Source organism: Lycorma delicatula, chromosome 7 (genome assembly GCF_047948215.1).
Source record: "Lycorma delicatula isolate Av1 chromosome 7, ASM4794821v1, whole genome shotgun sequence".
Classification (NCBI taxonomy): Eukaryota; Metazoa; Arthropoda; class Insecta; order Hemiptera; family Fulgoridae; genus Lycorma; species Lycorma delicatula.
Genome location: NC_134461.1, coordinates 107,698,698 through 107,726,396, shown reverse-complemented (window position 1 = coordinate 107,726,396; position 27,699 = coordinate 107,698,698). Strand labels below are relative to the sequence as shown.

At 29.1% G+C, this 27,699-nt stretch overlaps 1 protein-coding gene across 4 annotated transcripts in view; it reads left to right on the top strand.

Moving 5' to 3' along the window:
- Kat60 (katanin p60) overlaps positions 1-27,699 on the top strand; it is a 140,995-nt gene that overhangs the window by 103,775 nt on the left and 9,521 nt on the right. For all 4 annotated transcript variants that reach the window (XM_075372206.1, XM_075372204.1, XM_075372205.1 and 1 more), the window contains exons 2-8: positions 4,356-4,537; positions 12,377-12,473; positions 15,598-15,742; positions 20,650-20,860; positions 23,146-23,254; positions 24,120-24,241; positions 26,207-26,386. In XM_075372206.1, coding sequence (XP_075228321.1) covers positions 4,361-4,537; positions 12,377-12,473; positions 15,598-15,742; positions 20,650-20,860; positions 23,146-23,254; positions 24,120-24,241; positions 26,207-26,386 — 1,041 coding nt within the window. In that variant the 5' untranslated portion in view covers positions 4,356-4,360. The remainder of the gene's footprint in view (positions 1-4,355; positions 4,538-12,376; positions 12,474-15,597; positions 15,743-20,649; positions 20,861-23,145; positions 23,255-24,119; positions 24,242-26,206; positions 26,387-27,699) is intronic.

The following is a 27,699-nucleotide window of genomic DNA, read 5'->3' as shown; positions in this document are numbered from 1 at the left end:
TTATTCTTTCTCATAAAAAACTATTTAACTTGTTGAACTGAAATTTCATCAAACTATGGCATTTCACTATTTCAAGCTAACATTCTGTTTAATTACACCATAATTATAAGAAAGGTGATAACCAAAGTTGTTTTGACCACCATACATCACTGTTTTACGAGAAGATAAATTGTGTTGTGCTTCTTCAACTGATTGATTTGATTCATTCATATAACATTCCAGATGTTTGTTTAATTTTCTTAGTTCAGGGCCTTAGGGTCCTTAGGGACTCCTTTGTGCATGTATTGACTGTACCCATGCCTTGTTTTGTCCTTGATTTGCCAGGATTTGTAATTAATTAGAACTCAATAACATAATAGTAATGAAGAGACAGTATCAAGGAAAAGCTGTTAGTTTTAAAATACGTATCTCAACTGGATGGGCCTTGGAATTGTCCACCTCACACATGGGGAGACTTAAAGTAACCTTCTGCAACACTTTGTTAAGAGTTTTATTGGATTTGAATGCACTTAATTTTATTTTTAATGCATTTAAGTTACCATATTTTCATTTATTTTGCCATATCATTAGCAAACAGATGATGGTTTTATAATTACATAATTTAATTTAATACATAATGGTACATAACTTTCCTTAAATTAATAATTTATTTAAATGTTAAACAGTTCTAACAGTAAAAAAAAATTTGTATCCTTTCTCTTTAACCAGTATAGTATACTATTTACCAAATTTCATTTTTATCTGACTAACCCACTACTCATTGATTGGTGGTGTATACATCTAATTGGGAAAGGAACCAATCTATTTAGAGTAGTTATAAGCGTATTATAATCATTAGAGCTAGATAGGTATTGTATAGCTTTTGCATTAATACAATTAAACTAACTAATTGCCTAAAATCTATACATATATGCTGTTCTAGTATTCAGGTGAAATAAAATTTAAAGAAAATAGTATTTGAATAAGTTATACTGAATAACCTACTGACCTTTTCTATTGATTTGAACATTTTTCAAGATTTATTCTAATTCTGTGGAACATTGGTGTAGAAATTTTACTACATTTATTCATTTATTTTTTGTATAACTGTTAGGACTGTTGTGAAATTAGATGTGTTGAATTTATAAATAAAATACTGCTATGGTAGTAGGTCTGTGCACTGTTTTATTCTTTTGTGCAGTTGAATAAATGCAGTTAGAAATATAGTGTTACTTTTTATACTGGTAATTTTTATACAATTTTTCATTGTTGCATAATGTTTTTTGACAGCGTCAGTCACATTATCTTGTCAGTTAGATTTTCCTTTATAATAATAATTGTTATTTAACTGTAAACGGCAAGTTTATATCTAGCATATTTTATTTTAAATGTATTTTGCTAATTATGTTATGATTTCATAATAAGTTACTCGTATTTTTTCACTGGTTATTTTAATCATACATACACACAAAATAATTAGAATACAATTTTTTTAAATTATAACTGGGAATTAACCATAAAAAAATTTGAATTTGTTTAAATATTTATGCAATTTGACTCATATAAATTTGTCTGCATCTGTGTCCAAATGTGTTTATACAATCTTCTCTTAAAACCTATCAAAAATACAGGTAAAGAAAATTCTTCTCTTAAAACCTATCAAAAATACAGGTAAAGAAAATCCCATTGATAAACAAATATCTGGCTCATGAGTTACTTTTAAAATTACTGGGCAACAGTATTAAATCAATAGGCCTATGTGTTTATTCGCTTCTTATATTTGTGTTATACATTAACTATAATTATGGTAGACGTAATTGTAGAATGTATAAGATTTTTCTTATAAGGGAATTAATTGCTATTTAATTATCAAAATTTTAACTTTTTTCTCTGCTGTAGCACTGTTTGTCAGATAATGCATATAACTTAATCAGACGTTCTTTGTCTATAATAGAATACAATAAGTATAATTAACAGTTTGATTTATAATGTAATAAAGGTCATTTTGCTTGTTTTTGAGCTGCTGCTGCTGCTGATTCGAATTAAGTGATTTAAAGACATTTTGTTGTCAGTTGAATTAAATTCAAGGGTACTAAAATTACAGAAGTCTCAAGAAGTATTTTTTTTTAATTGTAATACTTTTTTCCTTAATAGAGAGAAAGTAATATTTGTAAACAAGTTTGTAGAAATTGATTATTGAAATTAAATTTATGTTTATATTTCTTTCTACTGCTAATTATTATTTTAGAAAGTATGACAAATATGCGAGGATTGATTTGTTTAGTCATTGAAGATGTTAAAAATATTAAAACATATAAAGAATAAATTTTTTAGCCTACTTGTTAAGATAGCTTTGATATATAAATAAATAATTTATTCATATTATAATGCTGTTATACATTAGATCACAACAGAAATCATAGGTATGATATTCTATGTATACCAAAAAAGTGCTGCCCCCCAGCTTATGTCTGAAAGAATTGAGGAAAAAATCAACAAGAGGTTATAAAATATAGTAATACAGTAAAATAATAACCGTTTGTAAATATTATTGCAATTACATAAAGATGATAGATAATTAAAGTCTGTACAATAAAATGTTTATTTTGAAGTTATATCAATAGTATTTGAGTATGATGTTTTAATTTTGATACATGTTAAATAAGTATTCAAAAAGTTTAGTTATATAAATCCTGAAAATTCTTTTGACTTCTTCAAATGGTCCCAAGATGTATTAAATTTTGCTAAAAACAGTAATAACTTAGTCTTAAAAAAATTACAATATATCCACTCCTGCCTAACCAGATAACCGAACAGTTATCATATACATCAACACAACACTTAGATTTTTGCAAGAAAGGGCCTTATACATCTGTTATAATTTTTAATAAATTACCGAATCATTTTAAAAACACTTCCCAGTAATTTATTTTTGCAACAATCAAAATATTTTGTTTTAAAAAACAATATTACTCTATTGATGAATTTTTAAATTATATTCTTTTTTTAAACTCTTGACTATTTATATCCTGTTCAATGTGTACAAAATTACATGCTTGAAATAATTTGTAATATATTTACCCGTAAGATTATTTCAATTGTTAAAACACAACTAAAATATTTAGTAGAAAAGATATTTACTTTGTCCGTTGATTTTTAAATAATATTAACAAAACGATAATCATGAATTTTCTGTAACTCCAGTCAATACATAGGTAAATTTGTGCTAAATAATTTTCATTAATACCCTCTGAAATGTGAACTATTTTATAGTTATTTTTTTATTTAGTATCTTCACATAGTTACCTTAATATTATGCCATGTGTTTATATTTTAAATAATTAATATGGACTTTAATCACATCTTATGTAATAATTTATAATTTGATATTCGTAATTTATCATTTAATGTATTATTTTGTACTGAACAGAATAAAAAATATATTTATTTAGTGTATTTTAGGCATAAATGTGATTAAATATATATATTTATAATGTGACAAAATATATTTCATATATGTAATATTAAATTTTATTAACAAAGTGGTGGTCACTATGTTAATAAATTATTTCAATTTTCAAAAAATGGTATTTACTCGTATATATTACTTTATTATGATAGCATCTGTTTTTTTATAAAATTTATTTTCAAGAAAAATTAGTAGACTTTATTCTAAATTTTTATATATCAGTTTTGTTTTAATGGACACTTGATTTTAGTGTGTGGCTGTTTAATAAAGTTATGTAAAATATTTTTTACAGATATCATGTTTAATCTTTGTTAGTTTTTTGTAATTAGTTAACTAGTTTCAAGGAGAAAATAATAGGGTAAATCATCAAAGGGACATTTAATCATTAAAGGGACATTTTTGTTTTCCTGTTTTGAAGGTTCATAACACTGAATTTCTGTTACCATCCAACAGTCTGTAGGTAGTAGTTTTATTGCCATGATGCAAAGTTAACTTGCATAATAAATGTTCGCTAACTGTGTATACCCAAAAAGAGATGTGAGAAGTGATGTCTTCATTGAAATCAAGTTGCTCTTCTGCCATTTACGCTTATAAGTATACTGTGAATACTTATAAGTTATAAGTATACTGTGAATAAATTGTTAAGAGAATTTTAAAAAAAAATTTTTATACCTTTTTTTAATTTAATTAATAAAAATAAAATATAATTTCATCATAATTCACCTCCACTCCCAAAAAATAAATTTTAGAGGTAACTTTTTATTGATTGTACATTTTGTAGTGGAATTTATTTTAGTTTCTTGTATTTAACATAGTGAACTTGGAAAAATCAAAAACTTTTCATAGAAGATGATTTTGGAGGTGGTGGTACAGTAAAAAATAAAAATTATTGTTTGGTTTGTTGCAGTGGTGATGACCGTAATGGCAGTACCTATCAATGAAATATGCGAGAACACAAAGTTGGCTCGTGAAATGGCCCTAATGGGCAATTACGAGACAGCAAGTGTTTATTATCAAGGTGTTATTCAGCAAATTCATCGGTTGCTCATCACTATTGCTGACCAAAGTCGTAAAGGAAAATGGCAGCAGGTAAGTTATATGTAATACTGTTTTTATTCTTGTTTTTCTTATGATGTCATTTTTTGTTAATTTTAATTTTTAAGTCTTAATACACATTCTTTATTCCATCCAGTTCTTTTTTAATTAATCACTAATATCAGCTGTTTTACATTGTAATACAACATTACATGATAATCTCATTTCATTCGTATAACATGATCGGTTAGTGGTTTAAGTTTATTTTAGATATGTCTTCAAAGTTTAACATTGAGTTGTGTGATTATTGTAATGCAGTTAATTTTGTTCTGTATGCATAAACTAGAACATTATTTTACAGTCAATAATAGTTTTTATGCATAAGCACATTTGCTACAGTTTTAAAGCATTTACATCTATTAAATATATCCAGTGATTATTTAGTTGAAAATGATTCCCTCTTTTCAGAAAGCCAAGAAAATAATGTGTGTGTGTATGTGTGTGTGTGTGTGTGTGTGCACAGGGGGTATAAGACATGTTAAGTTTTAGTTAACAGATGTATTATTATTTACTGCATATAACAAAACATTTTTATTGTTATTAAGTTTATTATGTAAAAAAAGTCAAATTTTCTTTTTTTCTTTCTACTTCTGCTTTTGCCAGGATCTCATTAATAAAAATTTATAATATTGTATAAAGTCATTTTTTTTCTCAATGTAGAATAAAACAAAAGGCTCACTCATTAATTGGAGTAATGCCAGTAAACAACAAATTGAAAACACTAGGTCAGTAAGTATTTCTCTTTTGGCCAACACATGACTTTCTCTTATAAAATGCAGAATACAAATAAATAAAGAATATTAAGTAATTGTAAACTGATATCATTTCCTCCTTACCTTTTATATAAATAGATAAGTACAGTGGAGTAAATATTGTGTTTTAGAGTTGAAAACATTTTTTGAAAACAATATAACACATAAAGTAGTAGGAGTTCGGTGATTTTGAATTTGTAATACTTATCAGTTAATTTATCTTACATTTAATATTTATAATCATATCTTTAGATAATGTTTAACTGAGGTACCATTCTTCACACAGGTAAATACTGATACCCTCTAAGAATAGTTTAAAGGAAAATGTGGTAATAAGTTATCTTAAAATTTTAGTTATTGTGCAAAATTTTTAGTTTCTATTCAACATGTTAGGTACCATCTCATGAGTTAAGGAGACCATGCTTGGAGACTATTTCCACAATTTAATAAGGATAAGTCCTTATTAAATTGTGGGAATGGTAAAAAAAAAACTCCTTTTTTATTTTTTTTTTTATGGCCCGGAAGGACAAATTAGTCATTTATATTTAGTCTTTCTTTCTTATCTTTCAATACTCTTTCATCTCTGTTCGTTCCTGGAAAATCCCTTTTCCCTTCCTCTGTCCAAACTGTCCCCATTTTCTTTTTAGGCTCTTCTGAAAATTTAACACCGTGCAAGTTGTTATAATTTCCAGATCCTATTCTGAGATCTTGCAGTGCAATGCCTGCTTCTTTGATGTCTTGAAGCACTTCAGTGAGCCACACTGGTTGCGTTTTTAGCTTTAGCAATATTTCCAAGAATTGTTTACTTTTCCTTGATTCCTCCAAATGCGAGGTGGCCAAAAAATCTTATTCACTTCTTTCTTATTTCTTCTGTAATCGGTGTAACGACCTCATAGATTTTATGGTTTGGGAGCAATCTTCACTTTCTTTCCACCAATATTATCCATTTTTATTTATGTATTATTTTTTTATTAATCTTATTTTATTTTCAGAGATGAATTTTATTTTCTATTACAATTTACAATGAAAGATAATTTATAAGAAGTATGAAATCCAGCCTTCCAATTGGATGAAACAACCCTTTTAGAAATGCATTTTCATAGAATATTATTATTTGTTGAAAAGACAATTTATATCTTTTGATTAGGGAATACAACTATAGTTGTATTGCTTTTTGAGGTGTTAAGATAATTCCTAAACTCAGAATAAATATTTACTTTTAAGTATTGTTTACATTATATGTATATGTATATATATATTCCTGATAAATCTCAATTTTACAAACTAAATCTATCTCCTTCAAATCGAATAAGAAATACTAGTTTTCAAAAATTGGTTTGATATTGTTTACTGGTTAGGTTTGAATGAAGAATAAAATTCTCTTTTACCATGTACTTAGTTATTAGTCATTTGTCATACAGGTTTTATTATTAAGTTCATTGAGAATTGAGAATAATATCTATGTATGAATAAATATGAATATAATTAATTTCAGACACATTCTAAAAAAAAAGATTTTGTAGTTATTATAGTATTTATGCCGTTGTTTAATTATTCATTTCTAATTTATGATATTATTCTTGTCTTTCACTCATATAGTCACTGAGAGAGTTGAAAGAATTTTCTTACAGCTAGATGGTGAACTATTGATTGTCTGTGTCTTTACAACTTCTGGTAGGTGATTCCAGAGATTGGCTCCCATATAGTTGTATTTTTCATCAATTTTTTGTTAAGCAGTGAATTTACACTACCAAAGGAAAATAAATATCCAACCCAATTTCAAATTTCCAACTCTTGTGGTATTGGCATGCCTTTTTCAATCCCATTTTAATTTTAATTTTAATCCCCTTATGGATTTAGTTAAAGTTATTTTTGTTTCCTTCTGAAGGCCCTCGTAGCATATCTATGCCAAATCTAGCTATTTAGGGAATTAGAAAATGAATGGTGCCCGTGACAGCTTTCAAAACATATATAATTAATGAAAAAAATTTTTTTAATAAATCAAAATCCCAAGCTTAATAGTTTATATAATAAACTTTTCGAATCCATGAATTCATTATCCAATTGTAAAATATTATAAATATCGTAATACTAATAAGTTATAAAATATTATACAATCGGGTAATGCATTATCATCATCGTTTATAAAGCCTTACGATTGTTATGACTAATTGAATTACGTATCATTATGGTTAATGTAGCTAAGAAAGCAGATGTACAAATTTAAACTGTTCAACATGTTAAAAATATATTTAGGTATCTATTTGCGAAAAATAAACATACATTTATGAATGAGCAAGTAAATTTTTAACAGGATGAATTATTAAAATTGGCACACTGGCTTTAATAACTAGCTTAACTGTAATCCTTATTTTACCAAGTTTTGATTACTATAATTGAGTAATTAGTTTATTCAGTAATGACAAATATCAGATTAAACAATGGGTAGTGCATTACATTATTTAAAGTATTCTGTAGATGATGATGAATTTAAAAAGCTTGCAGTTTTAGTTTGGTAATAAGTGGTTTTTATTAATTATAATATGTGATCATATATGATGTAATATTTTCTGATTACATCATAGTATCATACTTCTAATTATCTATTTTCATTGATAGTATATGCAGTTTTATCTTTTACTACTAATGTTCTGATGTTTTTTGTAAAATGTGATTTCCTTCCACCATGTTCATGTCTAAAGTATTGATGATACACCATCTTTCTGGAGGTTCTATAATCCTGTTTTGATGTTTGATAGTGCTATACACAACACTGAACGCCAGCATATTCCGAGTGAAACACTTCTTGATTACATTGGTTCCATGATACTTATAAAATTCTTGATACTTCAGTAATTTGTTTATAAAATTCTCTAGATTTTCTTGTTTGGTATCTGGTTATGGTTGTATTGGCTCAAAAATTCTTATTAACTCTTGTTCATTGATTTGTACTATGAGTATAATAATGTCTTTTTATAACACATTGTTTGCAGTTAACCATCTTAATGCATCATAAACTATTGTATGTGATAAAAAAATTTTATTACACTAAAGTTAACAAGATATTCAGTGATAACAATTATTCCATCACTACTCAGAGATCTTGGAAGCATGTTTGGTAGTCTTTCACTGACTTCAAATATGTTTTGAGCAAACAAGTATGGATACTACTAGCAATCAAACCTGTTGCAATGTCCCTTATTATATGCATGTGATTCGATATTTCAGACATAATATTTCATTTTTCTCTTAACTTACTATCCATGAATCTTGCTATTTGGACTTGCTCCATTGTTTTGTGAGAAAACCTGTTATGTCTTTATATCTTAAAGTTATTTATTTGTCTTGTAAGTATGGAGTAAATATTATCCCTGTGTTTCTAAGTCACATACTCAATGAAGGATTTTTATTTGTAGGTAAAATTTGCATTTAGATCAGTTATATAGCGCTTGATATAAGTTTATTGGTAGTGCAATTGTTTAGAATTAAACTGATCAGTGATACTTAAAGCACATAAATTGTTTTAAAACTTGACACAAATTTTTTCACTACATAATTTTTGCTGAACTGAAATTGAAATTAATGCCCTTATTTATATTTTACTTTCTTTCCATCTATAGAAAAGTGAACATTTTCTCTTAAGCACTATAATTGGAATTCAAGTTAAGCGGGTTCTGGATAGGTCAGATTCAGCTGCTCGTCAAACTAATTTATTCTAAAATCATATTAATTCAGCAATACTCATTAATAATTTATAGCTTGTACTACTTTTACTCATTATTTACTATGTTTAAGAAGTTTGTTGTTCTTTTTCTTTTTAAGCATTTGTAATTTGTGATGTCATTAGAAAATTAATGCAAAACTATCCTCATTGAATACTAAACATATTAACATTTATAGTGGAACAAATCTATGGTTATTGTATATTTATCTTACTATGAGTGTATTAAGTAATGAGAATTCATTTAACTTTGAATATTGCAACTAATTTAACAAGATAAATACAGTTTTAAACATTTTTTCCACTTCATTGAATTTTGCATAATTATAATGTGTGCTTAAAGTGAATAATTTTGAATATATATATTTTTTAATATTATTTATATATCTTTATGTCAATGTATTTTCTATTCTTCATTCTTTGCTTGTAAGTTTTTAAGTAATATATAAAAAAAAGTAAGGGCTCTTGTAGTTGAGTCTTCTCTATTAATCAAGTTTGTTTTTTAGTTGCCAATCACAAGTCTTCACATTTTGTACCAATGACCAAAAGGACTAAACTATATCTGCAGTAATATGTACCACAGAAATGCATGTTATTACATAATCTATTGAAGTAAAACGCTAAACTATTTGAGTACTATTACCATTGTGTAATATTTTATTATGTTATATAAATATCATATAATTAACACTTCTAGTTATCCCTGAAACTACATGAAGTTATGTTAACACCAGCAAGCTTAAGATAGACACTACACTGTTTGCAAAATACCACTGTACTTTACACCAATAAAATTTGTTTAAATAGTATATAATTCTATATAAGTTATGTTGTGAGTTAATGTGGAATCATATTGACTGTTGTTTTAAGTTATTTTAAATTACTTTTATTTTCTCTGCTCATGAGCACTTACATTATACCTAGACCTATATGGAATCAATATAACAATAAATTATTAACCTATTATAATAATAATACATACATACTAAATTATTAAGCTATGTGGAACAAAATGTTATGGTTTCTTCATTCATCATTTTCCATTACACCATCTTTCAAAGTTAAAAAAAAGTAGATAGTACTGAACAACTAAGAAAACTTTTTATGAAAAGTCCTGTATCAGTTGATATATTTTTCTCTTGAACTGGTATAGTCATAATGATAATAATAATATATTTAATATGTATATTATATATTTATATTATTTAATAATTTATTTATAATATATTAACATATATCTAATAATATATTTATGAATGAACTTAATTTTTGAAAACTGAAAACTTTCATTTAAAAACTTTGTAATTTAAAGTAAAAATATTTTAGCACAAGATTTTGTTTAATTTGAAATTAATGCTAGTATCCTTCAGTTACTCCAAGTGAATTTAATTAAAAAATGATTAGGTTTTTATTATTCTTATTACCATCAAACTTATCCTAACGTACATCAAAATTTTAAAGAACAAATAGAAGGATCAACAATATCCATAAAGATATGCAAGAAATAAACATTACCATTGAAGAAAACAAGACTGGAACACATTTCGAGACAATGTCAAGAATTTCAGTGGGTTCCAAGAACTAACAAAACAAGTCAACAACAACTTGGTATGGTCTGAGGAGAATAAACAATTCCACAAAAAAAAAAATGAAAAACTGCTAGAGTAGAAAAGATTAAAAACCATGTGTATAGATCAGTCTGTAGATGGACTAAATAAATTTATAAAAATAATTAGGAATAAAAAATATGTTTTTATGAACCAGTAGTCACTTAATGTATTCATCACTTGAAAAAATTAACTCTTCAAAGAATTTCTGTAAAATTTGACATTCGATTTTTTTTCTTTTCTTTATTCCAAATATCTAATAAGATGAAAATTGTGTAATATTTTAATACTGGAAAAAGTTCATACTAATTGTTAATCTTTACTTGTGTTTACAAATACAAATGATCTTGTTGTGTTTGCAGAATAGTATCTAAATTATATTCATATTGAGAAAAGAAAATGATTTTATTTTTTTTAGAGTGGGTTGCCCCACACCTAATTTAAACAATGTATGTAGCCCATTGTTTTACAACATAAATCAGTACATTAATTTGTTCCTGTATGCTATCTGTTATCTGTCCTAGCCTTTTGGTTGTGATGCATGTAATGAAATCTGAGGTTATGCTACTCTATTATCAGTTATTTGTTTCATATCCCTTGTAGATTTACCTTCTCCAGATTCTTTTATTTGCAAATTAATTAAACCTGTATGTCATAACATAAGGCCCTTCAACCTAGCTGGTCCCTTTATAAGATCCGCTACACATTTCTTTCCTCTTCTGTCCGTCCTAAGATGTGTTGATTTCAAATTTTATTGGCACACCTAATTCCTGTAATACGTTCATTTCAAAGACCTCTATTCTTTTTCTTTTGCTACGGTTCATTCTTAACTACCATAAAGCATTACACATTACACACATATTTACAAGAATTTCTTTTTAATTATTAAATCTACATTTAACAATAGCAGAATTCTGTTTTACATTAAATCTGTGCTCAGCTTGCTCATATCCATCTGCTGTTGATGTGTCTTTTGTATTTTTATTACCTAAATAACAAAATTCTGCCTTTCTGATTAATTGTGTTTTCCTTTTTTTAATATTTAAATTTTCATTATTTTACTCTCAATTTCCTTTCTTTATTTTTGTTTTATTTTTATTTGTTTTCAAAATAATTTCTTTTCCTGCTATTTTCCATTTTTAGTTTCCCCCAAAAAATGTTTCATCAACATATCTATTTTTTTCATATATATATATATATATATGTATGTATAGTTAGTTATGTATTATATTTAAATTTTTCATACAATTTGTATATTATTTCTACTATGTAATTAGTTGAAAAACAATGGAAACAGACTCCACTCTTCTCTCATACCTTTCTGAATCAGACTGTGCCTTTCTTCATCTTCTACTCCGACGTACATAGCTTGTACAAGAAAAGTACCTTCTTCCCCTACATTTAGATACAATTTTGTTAAAATTTTACAAATTGTATAATTCCATATTATAAAATAGTCTTCTTAAGCTTGCCTTTTAAAAATTAATCTGAAGATCAGAATGGCCTCCATCACACTCATTCTCTTTTTGAAACTCAGCTGATTATCATTCCATGTACCTTCTACCATTCTTAGCAAATATTTTTTCCAATTATTGAGATAATAGTGTAGTAAATTCTCTTTGTCATTTGTTTTCATAACTTTTTTGTTAGATATAATATCTAAATTAGTAGCTAAATTATTTTTTTATAAAAATAATATTTAAAGTATGTAAATAGTTTTAATATTTATTTTATTAATTTGATGTGATTGCAGGTACAACAAGAAATAGCCAGGGAATATGAACAGTTAAAAGGAGTCATGAATTCATTACACATGTTTAAAACTGAATCTCACACAGATAGACCACTTAGTATGTATTCCATTAAATATTTCATTTATTTTCTAAGTAAATAAGTAATCTACCAATTGGTTAGATAATTAACTTTTCTTTTCTCAACAAACGTTAGCTTACAGTGTAGTTTATACCACCAAGTTTATCACCTCGACTGGTCAGCAGGCCAATCTATATATTTCAAACTAGATTTGATGGTTTCAGTAACCATTGAAACAGGTTAACTGAAAACAAAGTTAACTATTTAAGAATACATATATTCGTGATGGAAACTTATTTTGAGACAAAATTTCATGTTGATTATCAGCAAAAGTTCATGGAGAAATTTAAAAAGGAAGCACCAATGAAAAGTATTATTCAGAAGTTAGTTAAAAAATTTTGTGAAACGTGGGTTTCGTATAAGACCAGAAACGTCCCCAACACAGGTCAGTTTTAGCGATGCAGGTCGTGCAGGATATTAAAGTGGCAGTTATAAGATTTGCTATTAATTCTTTGTGGAGACTAGGTCAGAAAAACAACATTTTACTTGGCTCATTCCACACTGCAGTGAAGAGAATGCTGAAATGATATCCGTATTGAAAGTAAGTTTTCCATGAACTAACTAATGCTGATTATGTTGGGTAAAGTTAACAAAAAACACACAGCTAGTATTTGCCAAAAGAAATTGGACTTTATTGAAAGTGTACCAAATAAATTTATGTTATAATTATAATCTTAAAACATAACAGGAAATTATGAAATTAGCATGACTTAATACTACTTAATATATCAGCTGAATTAACAAATGAATAATGCTGTTAAATACAAAAATACATGAATAAACCTTTATAAATACACAGTGTAACAGAGCCGGAAAATAAGAGAGTTGTTTACAATAATTTCAATATAGAAGGCGTTAAATCACAATATAATCACATTAAAATAAATAATAATATAAATAGAATTTATTCTAATAGTAAGTTTATCTTGAAAGTATTAAGTTACAAAGAAGCACAAAAACATAACTTCATATCCGGAGTAATTTTCTTTAGATTAATTTAAGAGAATATGAATTCAGTGCATGAATAGATAAGAATTAATCTCGGCGATTAACAAGTTAAATTAGATTAAATGATAGAGTTGATTGCAATAAACCTTTCAAGTAAAGGTAATTTGCTCTGAGTAACTGACGTTTGAACACGCACTTTTGATGAACAACACGAAATATAATAATAGTTATCAATAATAATATATGAAATATATCGCACATAAGTTTTATAATTCTGAAGTAGTGTTTAAATTAAAAGTAGATTTGATAAGAACGATAGTTTGCATTTAATAACCCATAAAATGGGCTACACATGAACAAGGATAACATAAACGTTTAATATGAATAATAATGAATAATTTGCACTTGCCTGTATCACACACAAATATTAGCAAGAGATGAACTCGTAAAAGCAAGTACAGATGAATACATATGTAATCCTGGGCGTAGTCCGCACTGGTGTATCAGGAATACAGAGGTGTGATGTGGTTTGGTGGTAGAATGATGCGTAGAATCTCAGATGTGTAGTGACGAGTTTTGAGATTCTGCTTGAATGAGAAAATTACCACAAAGTTTGCAGGAGAGTATGGCCATAGGCGACTGCACTGGTGAGATATTGGATCTACTCTGCCGAAAAGATGGCGAAAGAAAAAAGGGGAAACCAGATCCAGGTAGTGGACAGGAGAGAGTGTGTGTAAAAGACAAGAGATGTGTGCATGTATTAGTAAGGGGACAAAAGAATAACGGGTGTATGAAAAGGGTAATCAAAAATAATTCGATAGAAGAATGGACGCGGTCACTAAGGATGACGGAGGGAGGGTCGAACACGAGAACAAAAATAAAAACAGGTAGATTTGACAAACCCAAAAATACGAAACAAAGTGAAATCTAAACATTCCTTGTAACAAAACAACGGGACCCACCCTAGCTTGGAATTCGTAAAAAATAACGGAAACTTTACGCTAAAATGGCGTAAACAGATTATGCTAAAAGGGTTCACTACTGTCAACGGTTCAAGAACTTCATTAGAGTTTTTTTTCACAGATGAAGCATGGTTGATAGAAATACCAAGGTTATAGTCAGAATTACTGGACCTGGGCTACTGAAAACCCACACATTTTTTTTGAATCTCGCTTATACCCACAAAAAATAGGTGTATTGTGTTCGGTTTCTATTATCAACTGATAATAGAACCCATGTTTTTTTTTTTTAAACTGTGGAAGCTTCTGTCTATTAAGAAATTATGCTATAGTTCATAGCCTTACTGCAAGAAGATGAGCGTGACTGTTGGTTACAACAGACAGCACCACTTGCCATACATGTTGCTCTACATGGAGATACTACAGGATTTTTTCGTTGGAAGAACCATTTCTAAAGGATTGTGACCAACAAGATCCCTTGATCTGACTAATCCAGACTTCTTTCTGTGGGGTTACTTAAAAGAAATTGTTTATAGGAGCCAGAAGGAATTGAAAACAAACATATTATCAGTGCTACCCAGGAAATAGACAGGGTACTGCTAACAAGAATAACCAGGAACATGGTCAAACTTGTTAATAAATGCTTAAAAGTTGATGAACATCATTTTCAACACCTTCTGTAAATTATTATATAAGTGTATGCCAATAAATTATTATTTATAGACTAAACTAAGTGATGGGTGGCATCTTTTAAGTTGAACACTATAAAAACGGAAAATATAATATTTATACTGTTTGAATCGTCAAGTAACTTGGCTGGTGGTATTTCCCTAATTTCGTATAGTAACAACTAAATGAGTAAAATTTTTGCAAAAATAACCATTTTATTAGTTTAAGGTACAGTAATGAATAGCGTGTTAATTATAGTGAACTGTAAGATTGAAAGTCTGGTCTTAAATAGCAATAAATGTCTGCTATGTATACATTTAGCCTGAAGTAAAATATTCCAAATAGTTATTTTCATATATGTACAATTAATCTATTTCAGTATTTATCTCATAACAATCAATATATTACAAGAAAGTATTTTGAGTTTCTTTAATTTGCTACTAAATCGTACTGTTTGTAAATATAATTTTATGTTTCAATATTTAATTAGTTTGGTTTCATATTTAAGACAAAAAATTGTTTACAGATTCAGTAATTAGGCCAAACACATTTGAGGAGCCAACAAGAGATCCCACAATTTGGTTTGGTTCACCACGTGATCCTGATATGTGGCCACCACCTGCTGATAGAGATCCTGATGTATGGCCTCCTCCTACACCTGTAGAACATAGGTAACATATCTATAATAATTATTGTAATTTATTGTTAGAATTTCAAAAATTATAATTTCCTAGGATATTTAATTTTTTATAAAAAAAGAAAGAAAAAAAGGTATTATGTTTATTAAAAGTTGCAAAACTTACTGAATTGGCAACCTTTTTTTATTTGTAAAGAAAAGCGTTGTTCATTACCTTCAGTTAGTATCTATTTTTTTCAGTGACTACTCGTCTGTGCTCTAGTATGCAGCTCTTTTGTTATTTTTATTGTTTTAATCTTGAAAACAAAATTTATATTGCATGTTACTTTTGAATTTTTTCTTTTAATTTTTGTAGATTTCAACATGTTTTCATTTACAGGTTTTTATTTTACTAAAAATGCATTAACCTATCATTTTTTTAATTGTATATGATTATTTTAAATTTGTTTTAGCATCTTTAGTATAGAATTGCATAAAAAGATGTACAATGTACATGTAATCTGCGTTTATCATAAAGGGGTTTTTAATTATAATTTAGATGAAAACTGAAAAAGATAAATTTTCTTAAATTACACTGATAGACAAAAAAAAAATTTTAATGTTTTTTCTTAGTGTGATACCATTTCTTGAATTTTTTGCATACATTACAGATCTGTAAATATAATTTTTCTATCACCCTTAATTTTAAATAAATTATGCTTAAAAAAATTATGGGAAAATATAGGTAAAATCTTTAGATTAATAATTTTGCGTGGCCATATCAGTGTTAGAATGTTAGAAATAGCCTCAGGCACATGCTGAATTAATGTCCAACAGTAATCAGCCAGAATATTAGTATTCCATTTCCCTTTATTCATCAGCTTTTCATCACCAAAATGTCTTTGTGGAAACGTTCACCATGTTCGTCACTTATGTCTCTGAGGTTGTCCGGGAAAAAATCCAGATGTGAGTGGAGGAAATGTATTTTCAAAGACATATTACATCCCATAGCTTTGTATGAAGTAAGAAGTCGATTAACAGTATTGTGGTAATTGTCAGATGTTTGTTTGCCAAGAAAAGTTTTACAAACGTCTTTAAATAAAGCCCAAGCTGCATTTTCTACATAATTTAACATTGAGTTAAATGATGTACATTGTCTTTGACCAACTCTCTTTTTGAGGACCAACAAATATTCCTTCTTTAATTTTTCCTTCACTTACATTTGGAAATTTCTGGCTGATGTACAAAAATCCGAGACTTCCTTCTTCATTGCTTTTATAAAATTTTTCATAGTCCTAGCTTGATATGGAGAAGGGGTAAAAATATTTTTTCTGGCTTCAACTAAGAGCTCATGAATAATATTTTTCCCATTTAGAGTTAAGTTGTCCCATTTCTTTCACTCTTTGGTAACATATGTTTATCCCTAGCTTGGCTGTCCCACTCACAAAGAAAACACATGTACTTAGTATAGCCTAACTGTATGCCTAACAAAATAGCTATAACTTTCAAATCACCACATATGTTCAAGCTATGTTTTTTATAATTTATTTTTTTAAGAACGTCTTACATCACATGTATGTTTCTTTCAAATTAATACCATAAGCAATTGATATTGAAGGATATTTGTTACAGTCTTGTAGTAGAACCAGTTTTAAACTATACTTGGACGAATTTATGAAAAGGCGCCAGTCCTCAGGTTTATGAACTTGTCCTAAATGCAACATAAGCTCACCAATATTTGTGCAATAAACCAAATTATATTCATTGATAAGGTACTGAGAAAGTTCTTTTTGTCGGCTTTGACAGCCCAAAATTTTTGTATTTTTTTTAAGTAAATTCTAACCTTGCAATTTTGATCCTAATAGTTCAGCTTGATTTTTTGATAAATTTAAATCCCTAACCAAGTCATTTAATTCTCCTTGTGATATAAGATGTGGCCTATTGGAAGATAATTCAAAATCAAAATCATTGTTGTCTTCTTAAGTATTGCCTGATTCTTCATTGCTGCTTTTGAAACATACATTCACAGGTGGCTCAGGAACTGGAATAATTTCACTGTTAGGTACAGGCCTGATTGCAGATTGCAATGAAGGATATTTTACAGTATGTTTAGATATTTTAGAAATTTCAGATACACTTGTTAAACAAAAGTAACAGTCGTTACTTTGGTCCTTTATTTCACGACAAACCATAGGTACACCAAATGGCAAAGCCTTCCGTGTACCTTTCAGCCTTCCTCTTAAATATTCAGAACAATTAGTGCATACTGCATGAGGAGCCCATGCACCAATTTTACACTGAAAGTACTTTTTGTATGCTTTTAATTAAAGTATGCTTTTTTAATTAAAGGTGTAATGTTTTTTCTATTTGATTTTATGGTAAACTCACCACATGCATAACAAAAGGCATCCACATCATTTACACAATTTCAAGGCATTATGACACTGCACTGTTAACAAACTTAAGATAGCAATAAGACTGAACAAAATTAATTTCTTTAATTTAAAATCCTTTAATTAAAATTTAAAAAGTTTTCAAAAATGGTGGGTGATAGAAAGATTGTGAGTTCATATCCGTTCTTAGTATCAAAAAACAGATTAAAATCATGTATCATATGTTAGGAAACAAAAGTTATGTTTATCAGTGTTATTATAATAGTGCTGTAGGATATTTAGGAACTGTTTCTCTTACCCCTTGAATTTTTTTTCACCTGAAACATCTAAAAAAGCAACTTCACAGGAAATTAAAGGATTTGAAGGTAGAATAAAAATATGAATGTCAAAATCATATTTAATAAACTGATATCTTTACTTCACTATTATTTAAAAAATGTCTGATAAGATTATGCAGACGATGTCTCTTTATTAACAAAGAATTTCCTCTGCCTCTATTCTAACCCTGTCCAATTCTTTAAAACTTTATCTACCTGGACAAATAGATTGATTGATTTTTTTATGTCTAGAAATCAATTAAAAAAAAGTTGTATTTATGTAGGTCTAATATTATCATGTACATCATCAAAAAAAGTTGGTAATTTTCCCCTTGAAAATAACATTTTTTAATAAAATATGAAAACCACGAATGCAGTAACAATCAAGACATGCATAAAAAAAACCTCATCAAATGCATACATTTTTTTCAGCTGAGTTCTGAAAAACTCGCTATGAGAAATATGTTCAATCCACACATATAGAAAACATATATAAAATACATCAAAGAATGAACATCACCAAAAACACCTTGTGACAGAAAGTAGATAATAATATTTCCAACTGTTTAATATGCTCCAGTAAAATGTAATTTGTCTGAATCTGCAAAATAACAAAGTTTCAGTTTTGACCTCATCATTTAAAGTGAATCATCATTCAGTGAGCAATTTCTTCAGTTTTGGGAAGCAGAAGTAATTGCTGGGAGCCAAATTTGGTGAACATGGCGCATATCCAAGCACTTTGAAGCAGAGGTCATAGAGTCTTGCAGCAACAAATCAAAATGTGTATACAGGTCCACTATCATTGTGAAAGAACACTTTCTTTTTGATCAGGTGTGGATGTTTAGCTTAAAACGTACCCTTCAACTGTCCAATAGGAAAATGCAATGCTTTCCTCCGCTAATGGTCTTGCCCTTATCCAAGTAGTCAGTGAGCACTGCTTCATGAAAATCCCAAAAAGCTATAGCCAGAATTTTTTCTGTAGACAGAACCATTATCGCTTTTTTTTGGCATACTTTCACTTGCTCCATGCATTATTTGTATAATTCTTTAGTTTGGTGTGTAATGGTAAATTCGGTGTTTCATTTAAACATGTTGAAGAGACTGTGCAGAATCGTGTATAAATAAGTTTTAACACTAATGAAAAGTGTAAATTCAAATGACATTAAAAAATGTCTTTAGATCGAATCCATTTTTGCTCAAATATTAACAGATGCAGAACCCAACATGCGGAAAGCTTTTTCATACCATAATTATTGTATAAAATGTAGTGGACAAGTCTACTAAGATGTTAGTGTTGTTGACAAGTTTGCGTCAACGATCATTTAATACAGTTTTGTGGATTTTTATGACGATTTTTTCTGTCATAGGGTTTTTGGGCATCCCAAATATTAATTTCCTGATGAATGACCATGCTTAAATTTAGCAACCCCATTTTACCATCAAAAATAAAGGGGAAGAATCCTTTAAAGTGGAACCTAAATCTTTCTATACATATGTTGGGTTAAACATTTTAAAACAAAGTAATTCATAATAGCTTCACTTTCATCTTTTTCCATTTTTTACAAAATGTCAAAACTTGTTTGTTTTTTTGATTGCCTTAACAAGAAACTAAATGCATGATGTGTCTGATACTTCTTAGCATGCCATGTAAAGGATTATAATACACAGATATAATAGACATTTGGTCATACTTGTACCACCTCTATGTCAGGCTGAGAACTTTCCAAACGACCTAGTAGGATGCAAAAAAATACAATAAATCAACAACACATGCATTGGTGAACATTACAACTCAAAAATATGCAGATTGAACTTTGCCAACCATATTAAATATTCCACTAGACAGACTGGAGACACAGATACAAAGAATAGATGCAAGCACTGTGCACAAGAACAAAATCAACTTTTGTATATCAGCTCACAGAAACAGGAACTTACGTAGATATCAACCTAATTTATAAATTTTGCACATAATGTTTGAAAGCTGAAAATTCAAAATCCTTGAAAAATTATATGAGGTTATATAAATGCATTAAATTTTCCTTAATAATAGTTTACTCTTAAACAAAGTGTGTACAGAATAAATGAAAAAAAATCACGTTAGGTTCTGTAATTTTTATATATATCAGAATATTTTTAAGAAGATTATGATTATATTAGTTTTATTTATTTAAAAGTTACCTATCTTGAAAGTAGAAAATGAGAAAATTTTATTTGAAAAAACTATTTTTTATTGGATTTTTTTTTTCTAGAAATGCACCTAGTATTAGACCTGTCCGAGGCCAACAAAAGAAAACAGATATGCGTGGAGGCAATAAAAATCAGAAAACAAGTAACTTTGTTAATAGAAGGAATGATATCAAAACAAATATTAAAAGACATGATGAAAGAGGAAAACCTGGATTGAAAAATTCTCATGCTAATAATCACCATAATAATAATAGTAACAATGGTGTAAACAGTGTAAGTATTTAAAAATAACTAACAACTTTTAAGATTAGTTGAATTTTTTAAGAAAATTTTAATCATTAGATTTTTTCAAATCACTTAGGGCCTTTGTGACTTTGTTATCTAATAGATTTTGTAAATAAATTCCTTAGAGAAAAATAAATTTTACTTAATCATTCAACTTGTTTGTGTTGCAAAAAAAAAAGATAATAATTATGTATAAAAATATATTTTTCGTGAAGTGCCATTAAATTAAAGATTAATCTCAATCTTTAAACTAACAACAGTTGTTAGTTGTTAGAAAAACAATAATTTCAGTATTTATTTTGTAAAAGTAATTTTCCTTTATAAACTTACATTTATCTTCATCCAAGTACTTGAATATTTTTCTAACTTAGTTTATTGATTGTTTGGTAGTGTGTATTATTAGATAAATATTTGGGTTGGAGAAAGAGTTTATTTGTGTTCTATTGGTAAATGGCTTTAGGATCGCATAACTTGAAAATGAATGAAAATAAAGAAGAAATGTGATACATTTTGAAATTTTATTATAAAAAAAGGAATAATGCAACTCAGGCTGCTAAATAAATTCATTATTTATATGGTTATGATGCAGCATCAATACATTTGGCACAAAGCTGGCTCAACCACCTTCAATGTGGAAATTTTGATGTGCATGATGCACCTCATGCTAGTTAGTCAGTGATTGAAAAAGTTAATGAAATCATGAAAAAAATTGAAAAAGACCGGCAAATTAGCAGTCATGAAATCAATACTGAACTAAACATCTACCTTCAAACAGTTTAAAACTGTTGAAAGTTGAAACGCCCACACATTGATAAAACATCGGAGAAGATTATGAATGACTTCTTTGTGCATTTTGGGAAATTGTCACCATTGGCAAATATTACTGTCATAGGAGAAGAAAGCTTTTGCAATGAAATGTTCTTCATGCACCACGCATTAGGGTCAGGCATTCCAAAATTGACAATGCGAGATCATATGCAGGACTTGAAAATTAAATGTTTTCGTCCAGTCACAGTTAATGAGTTCAGTAACAATCACCTTGATTGACATGTTTATGCATGTCAGTTATTGCTTGAACGCTTATCTAAGAACAAACTATAAAAATAACGTCATCTTTTCAGACGAGCATACGATTTATCAAAGCTCATGTAACTGAAATGTTTTTTCTGAACGAAAGACAATCCTCACTTTTTTGAGGAAATCAAACACCATTCACCTCATTTTTTTTATGATTTGGGCTGGTTGATAACTGATCTCCTCAGGCCTTATTTTTTTGATGGTGCGCTTAATCAACACAGTTACCTAAGAATGGTCAATGAGTGGTTGCTTCCAGAATTAACAGCAAAAGAGATCGCTACATCATTACATTTCAGCAAGACGGTGCTGTAGCACATTTTGCTTCGAGTATCTACAAACACCTCAGTGAAATTTTTCCAAATTGCTGGATTGGATGTGGGTCAGAAGAGTTACTGGCTCCATTGCCTTTGCCAGCAAGAAGTCCTGATTTCATCACACTTGACAATGTACTCTGGGGTTTTGTAAAGGAGGAAATTCCAGATATATGAACAATGAGCAGTTTCAAGACACTGTTCAGTCAGCATTTGAAATGATCGTCCCTGATATACTGTTGCAGATACACCAACCAGACATGGAGGCGCATACAGCTGGGATTTGAATGTAGTGGAACCCACACACATGTTTTAGATCGATAGAAGTTAAGTTGCATCTATTCTACTAATTTCATAACTAGCATAAAGGGACTTGCCACCCACCCCATACAATAACTACCACTCTACTTCTAAAAACACTGTTAACAATTGGAAAGTTCACATCAAGAATCAAGATAGGAAATGCGCCATCTTCCATCATGACATGCTGGACCCTACACACTTTCAGTGATCCGTTTAAAATTAAGAGAGCTTGGCTGGGAAGTTTTGATGCATCTATCATATGGACCTGACCTTTGATCATAGACTATCATTTGTTTTGTTCTCTACAGGACCATTTTAATGATATAAAGTTGGCTTCAAAAGAAGCCTTTGAAAATCATTTCATAGTGTTTCATCCGGAAGTACAGTGATATAATTATAATTTTATCTCAAAAATGTCAAAAGGTGATCGATCAAAAAGCTACACATTTGGTTTAATAAACTTCATTTGAAATATAATAAAAACGTTGTTTTATTCTTGCATTAAGTACAAAGAAACTTTCCCTGAATGTAAAATATGACATATGGTTGGATGATAAACAAATATTGTTTTTTATTTTACAGCAAGAGAAAACTGATAATAAAGAAAAGGAGGAAAATAAAGAATTGCAGCAAAATGAAGAAAAAAAATTTGATCCATCTGGTCATGATCATGATCTTGTTGATATGTTAGGTAAGTTTGCTAATATTTTGTTTTTACCAAATTTAAGAAAAAAAAGGAAGATTCTGAATTTGATCTGTTTATTTGTCATATAAGATTTAAAAATTTTTTTTGTAAGTTAAGTTTTTTTATAGAAGAGTATTGCTGAGTTATGCAATATATTACAATAAAGTTTCATAATATCACGAAAAAATTTTAAATTATTTTATTCTATTCTCAAAACCTTTACTAAATCACCATTACATTCTCAGGTACTCGAAAAAATAAAAAAACCAGTTGTTGATTACAACATTTGGAAATTGATTTCAATCTAGCTAGTAGCAGTCATTCATCCTACATCTCAAAAATTGTTCTGCTTCTTTATTACATTATGGACAAATGGAACCAATTAAGCTTTATTTATGGAAATTGCGCTAGGTGAAATCAGTAGTTACAATCATTACTGTTTCTTAAATGAACCACTAGCAGTCTCATAATCTCTCTTCATCATTGCCCAAATTTCTAAATTCAGAATTGTAATAGGAAAATAAACAAGCAGTTTGTGTTTCATGGTAATATACCATAATGTAAGCCTGACGGTCAAATTTTTGAAGACACTTAATTAAAAGATTTTCCAAATGAAAGACAAACTTATTTAATCAGATATTTATATTATATAAATTAAGTTTCAGCCATTGAACGTATTTTTGTAGCTTTAAAACAACATAGTAAATTCAGTTCAGGACAGTGATTAAGTAAACAATGATTGATTGAAAAGAAAGTTTACCTTTAAAATCATTCTTTACCATACATCACTGTGTCTTTAGTTTCCACATGTTTCTTAAAATTTATATTTTAATATTTATTATTAAGGAGTGTGTGTGGTTTTTTTTTTTAGAAAGGGATATTGTCCAGAAAAATCCAAATATTCATTGGGATGATATAGCAGATCTTCATGAAGCAAAACGTCTGCTAGAAGAAGCTGTTGTTCTTCCTATGTGGATGCCTGACTACTTCAAGGTATCATTCATTCAAATAATGCTTATTTAACAGTTCATATATAGTTATTATATTATTTGAAAATAAATTATTTTTATTATTCAGTTTTAATTGCTGAACAATCAAATTTCTTCTACTAAATATCACTATATTTTTTATGTTACAACGTCTATAAATCTTTTATACTATGAAGGACGTTCAATAATTAACAAGACAAATTGATGTAGAGAAAAAATTCAATGACAATGAAACTTACTACTTTTCAACATAGTCTCCAGCAACATTTAGACGCTTGTCCCACCATTCTGTGAGCTTTCTGATTCCCGCAGTGTAGAAGGCCGTACTTTGCTGTTTGAATCGTTTGTATACCACTTTTTTTTTTACCATTTCATTGTCATTGAACTTCTTGCCACGTGAAATATCTTTAAGCAGACCAAACAAATGAAAATCGGACAGGGTGAGGTCTTTGCTGTAAGGAGATGTGGCAACATCTCCCAACCCAACTTCTCTAGCATTTCTCTTCTTCTCTGAGCAATGTGGGAAAGCCTGTTGCTATGCAAGAGAATCACACCTTTTGAGAGCAACACCCTGACGTTTTTGCCTTATTGCAGGTAAGGCGAACTTACCCATTCCAACTTTCTGTTGGAATATGTTAAAATAGTACTTACTGTTCACGGTGCGTTGTTCTTCTAAATAGTTGCTAAAAATTAGACTTATAAGTCCTTTTTTTCTTTTTCCTGTTTAGCCTCCGGTAACTACCGTTTAGATAATTCTTCAGAGGATGAATGAGGGTGATATGTATGAGTGTAAATGAAGTGTAGTCTTGTACATTCTCAGTTAGAGCAACTAGAGCAACCCGGTGGGTAGACTAATAACTCCTAGAAGACCGTCAACATCACTTTACCAGCTAACGCATCAGTTTTGAATTTTTTTTGGTGAACAAATCTGAATGTGTCCACTCAAGACTTTGCTGTTTGCAGTCAGGTTCAAAATGGTGTATCCAAGTTTCATCACAGGTTCATTACCTTCTGCTTCAAACCGTTCTTTGAGCTCAGATCAAATGTGAATCTAGATGTCTTTATGGGCTTGAGTCAGCTGTCTTGGAACCCATTTCAAACACACTTTGCAATATTTCAGCACATCATGAATGATTAAATGTGCGGTTCCAACATTAATATTACACAAACTAGCAATTTGGGAAATTTTGACTACTATCTTCGCAAATAAGATCACTTATGCGATTTTGCAGCACTGTAGTCAAAACTTCAACTGGTCTTCCAGAACGATAGAGATCAGTCACACTTTTTGTGCCTGAATTAAACTGTTCCACTTACTTATACACGTTACAGCAATTTAAATAATTTTCACCATAATGTTTCAACATTCTTGACTAAATTTACAGCGGTTTCACACCTGGTAGCAAAAATCTTGTCACTGAATTTTGCTCCTCTGGCGTAAACATTTCAAGTGGAGCGGACATTCTGAAATCAATAAAAGAGGTTATGTTTAGATAAATTATGATCGAACAGTTGATTGAATGTATTCTCAAGATTGCCAACTTCACCCTCAAAAAGTTTCATTGTCATTAAATGAACAGTTTTTTCTCTACATCAATTTGTCTCATCGATTATTGAACTTCCTCATATTAATTTTTTATTAGATCGTAGTATGTAAAGATTAATGTAAAAAAAATTATAATTGACATAAAAATAAATAAAAAGTAATTTCATATTATTAAATTTTATGGACTTGTCAATAGACCTGAAATGTAATGTATCCATTTAAGATGATTTTGTATTTTTTTATTGGTGTCGTTATGGCTTTATTGTTTTGATCTAAGTGAGTAGCATTGTTAATTTTTACATGTATATAAGCTAGTTATTTTTCTGACAATTAATTTAAATTTAGTTTTTTAATTTATTGCCTACTAACTGTTACTGACTGTCTGTTCAGAGTAAAAAAGTCATAAAAAACTTATATTCACAGGGTATCAGGAGGCCATGGAAAGGAGTCCTAATGGTTGGGCCACCCGGAACAGGGAAAACCATGTTGGCCAAAGCTGTAGCTACTGAATGCGGTACAACTTTCTTCAATGTATCATCTTCAACTTTAACTTCAAAATATAGAGGAGAATCTGAGAAACTAGTCAGACTGCTATTTGAAATGGTAAAATAATTTAAGGTTTTTTTATATGAATGTTTATTTATTTGTTGTATCATTTTTGCTTTAGACACAACTGTTTTTAGATCACATCTTTTGTTCTTGGATTCTCTAAAAATGAAATATTTTAAAGGTTGCTGAATTTAAAAGTAAAAGTTATTTTAGGCTGTGCAGAATCTTTTAGAATAATTTTTTGGAAGTTCATACGAGGGCGATCTAGAAAGTAACTATGTTTGTGCCTAACGTGGAAATGGGTGGGAATAGAGCCACTATCTTGGCATCAAAATATTTCTACACTCAGTATGCATCAAGCTGTCGCAGCGAATGGACTCTGTGATTTTTCTACTTTGTTCGTTGTGAAGTATTGAAATGTGCGCTTCAGTAGAAAATCCCGCAAGTTGTGAGGTGTGTTCAATGATTAGGTTTTTACTGGCAAAAAACCTCAAACCAATTGAAATTCATGGGCAACTTTGTGACTTGTACGGAGATGGAGTAATGAGTGAAGGTGGAGTGAGACAGTGATGCATTCAGTTAAAAAAATGGCTGCACCAATGTTCATGATGAGAACCGCAGTAGTCAGCCTAGCCTTATGATCAATGAACTGATGATGAAAATCAATGACAAAATTTGTGAAAATAGCCGCATTATGATTACAGAACTCTCGCTTCATTATGCGTAAATTTCATGAAGTTTACTGCATGAAATTGTATTGGAGAAGCTTGGTTATCACAAGTTTTGTGCAAGATGAGTGCAAAAAATCTAAGGCAGCAGATTTCTACGGAGAAGGAATTGAAAAGTTTGTGCATCGTTATGATAAGTGCCCCAATTTAAATGGCGACTATGTAGAAAAATAGTTTAAGATTATCCCTTAAATAATCCCAAATAATAAAAATTCATTTTTTTATTTGGTTGGTGTTTTATTTCAAAACGTAAGTTACTTTCTGGACAGCCCTTGTATATGCACCAGACTGTGTAAATCCATGAATTCAAACTTAAACCTGTTCCATTCGACTAATGTTGATAAATGTGAAGATAATCCAGAAAGTAAAAACTCGAACTTTAAAAAGATATTATAATGTTTGATATATATTTTTTTAAACATGCTAAACCTTAATCTTTTCACAAACCTTGAAGTCCCATCATTGTTGCCACCCACAGCCAGCCCATTTAACCAATTCATCATCACCTCTAAGAAAAATTTCCCGCTCAGGAAATCTTTAAGCTTAAATATCAGATGAGAATAATTTAAATATAAGGGGGATGATTGAAAATCTCCTGAAAATTGCCCGATAAAGCTCAGGTTACTTCTACTTCTCTTA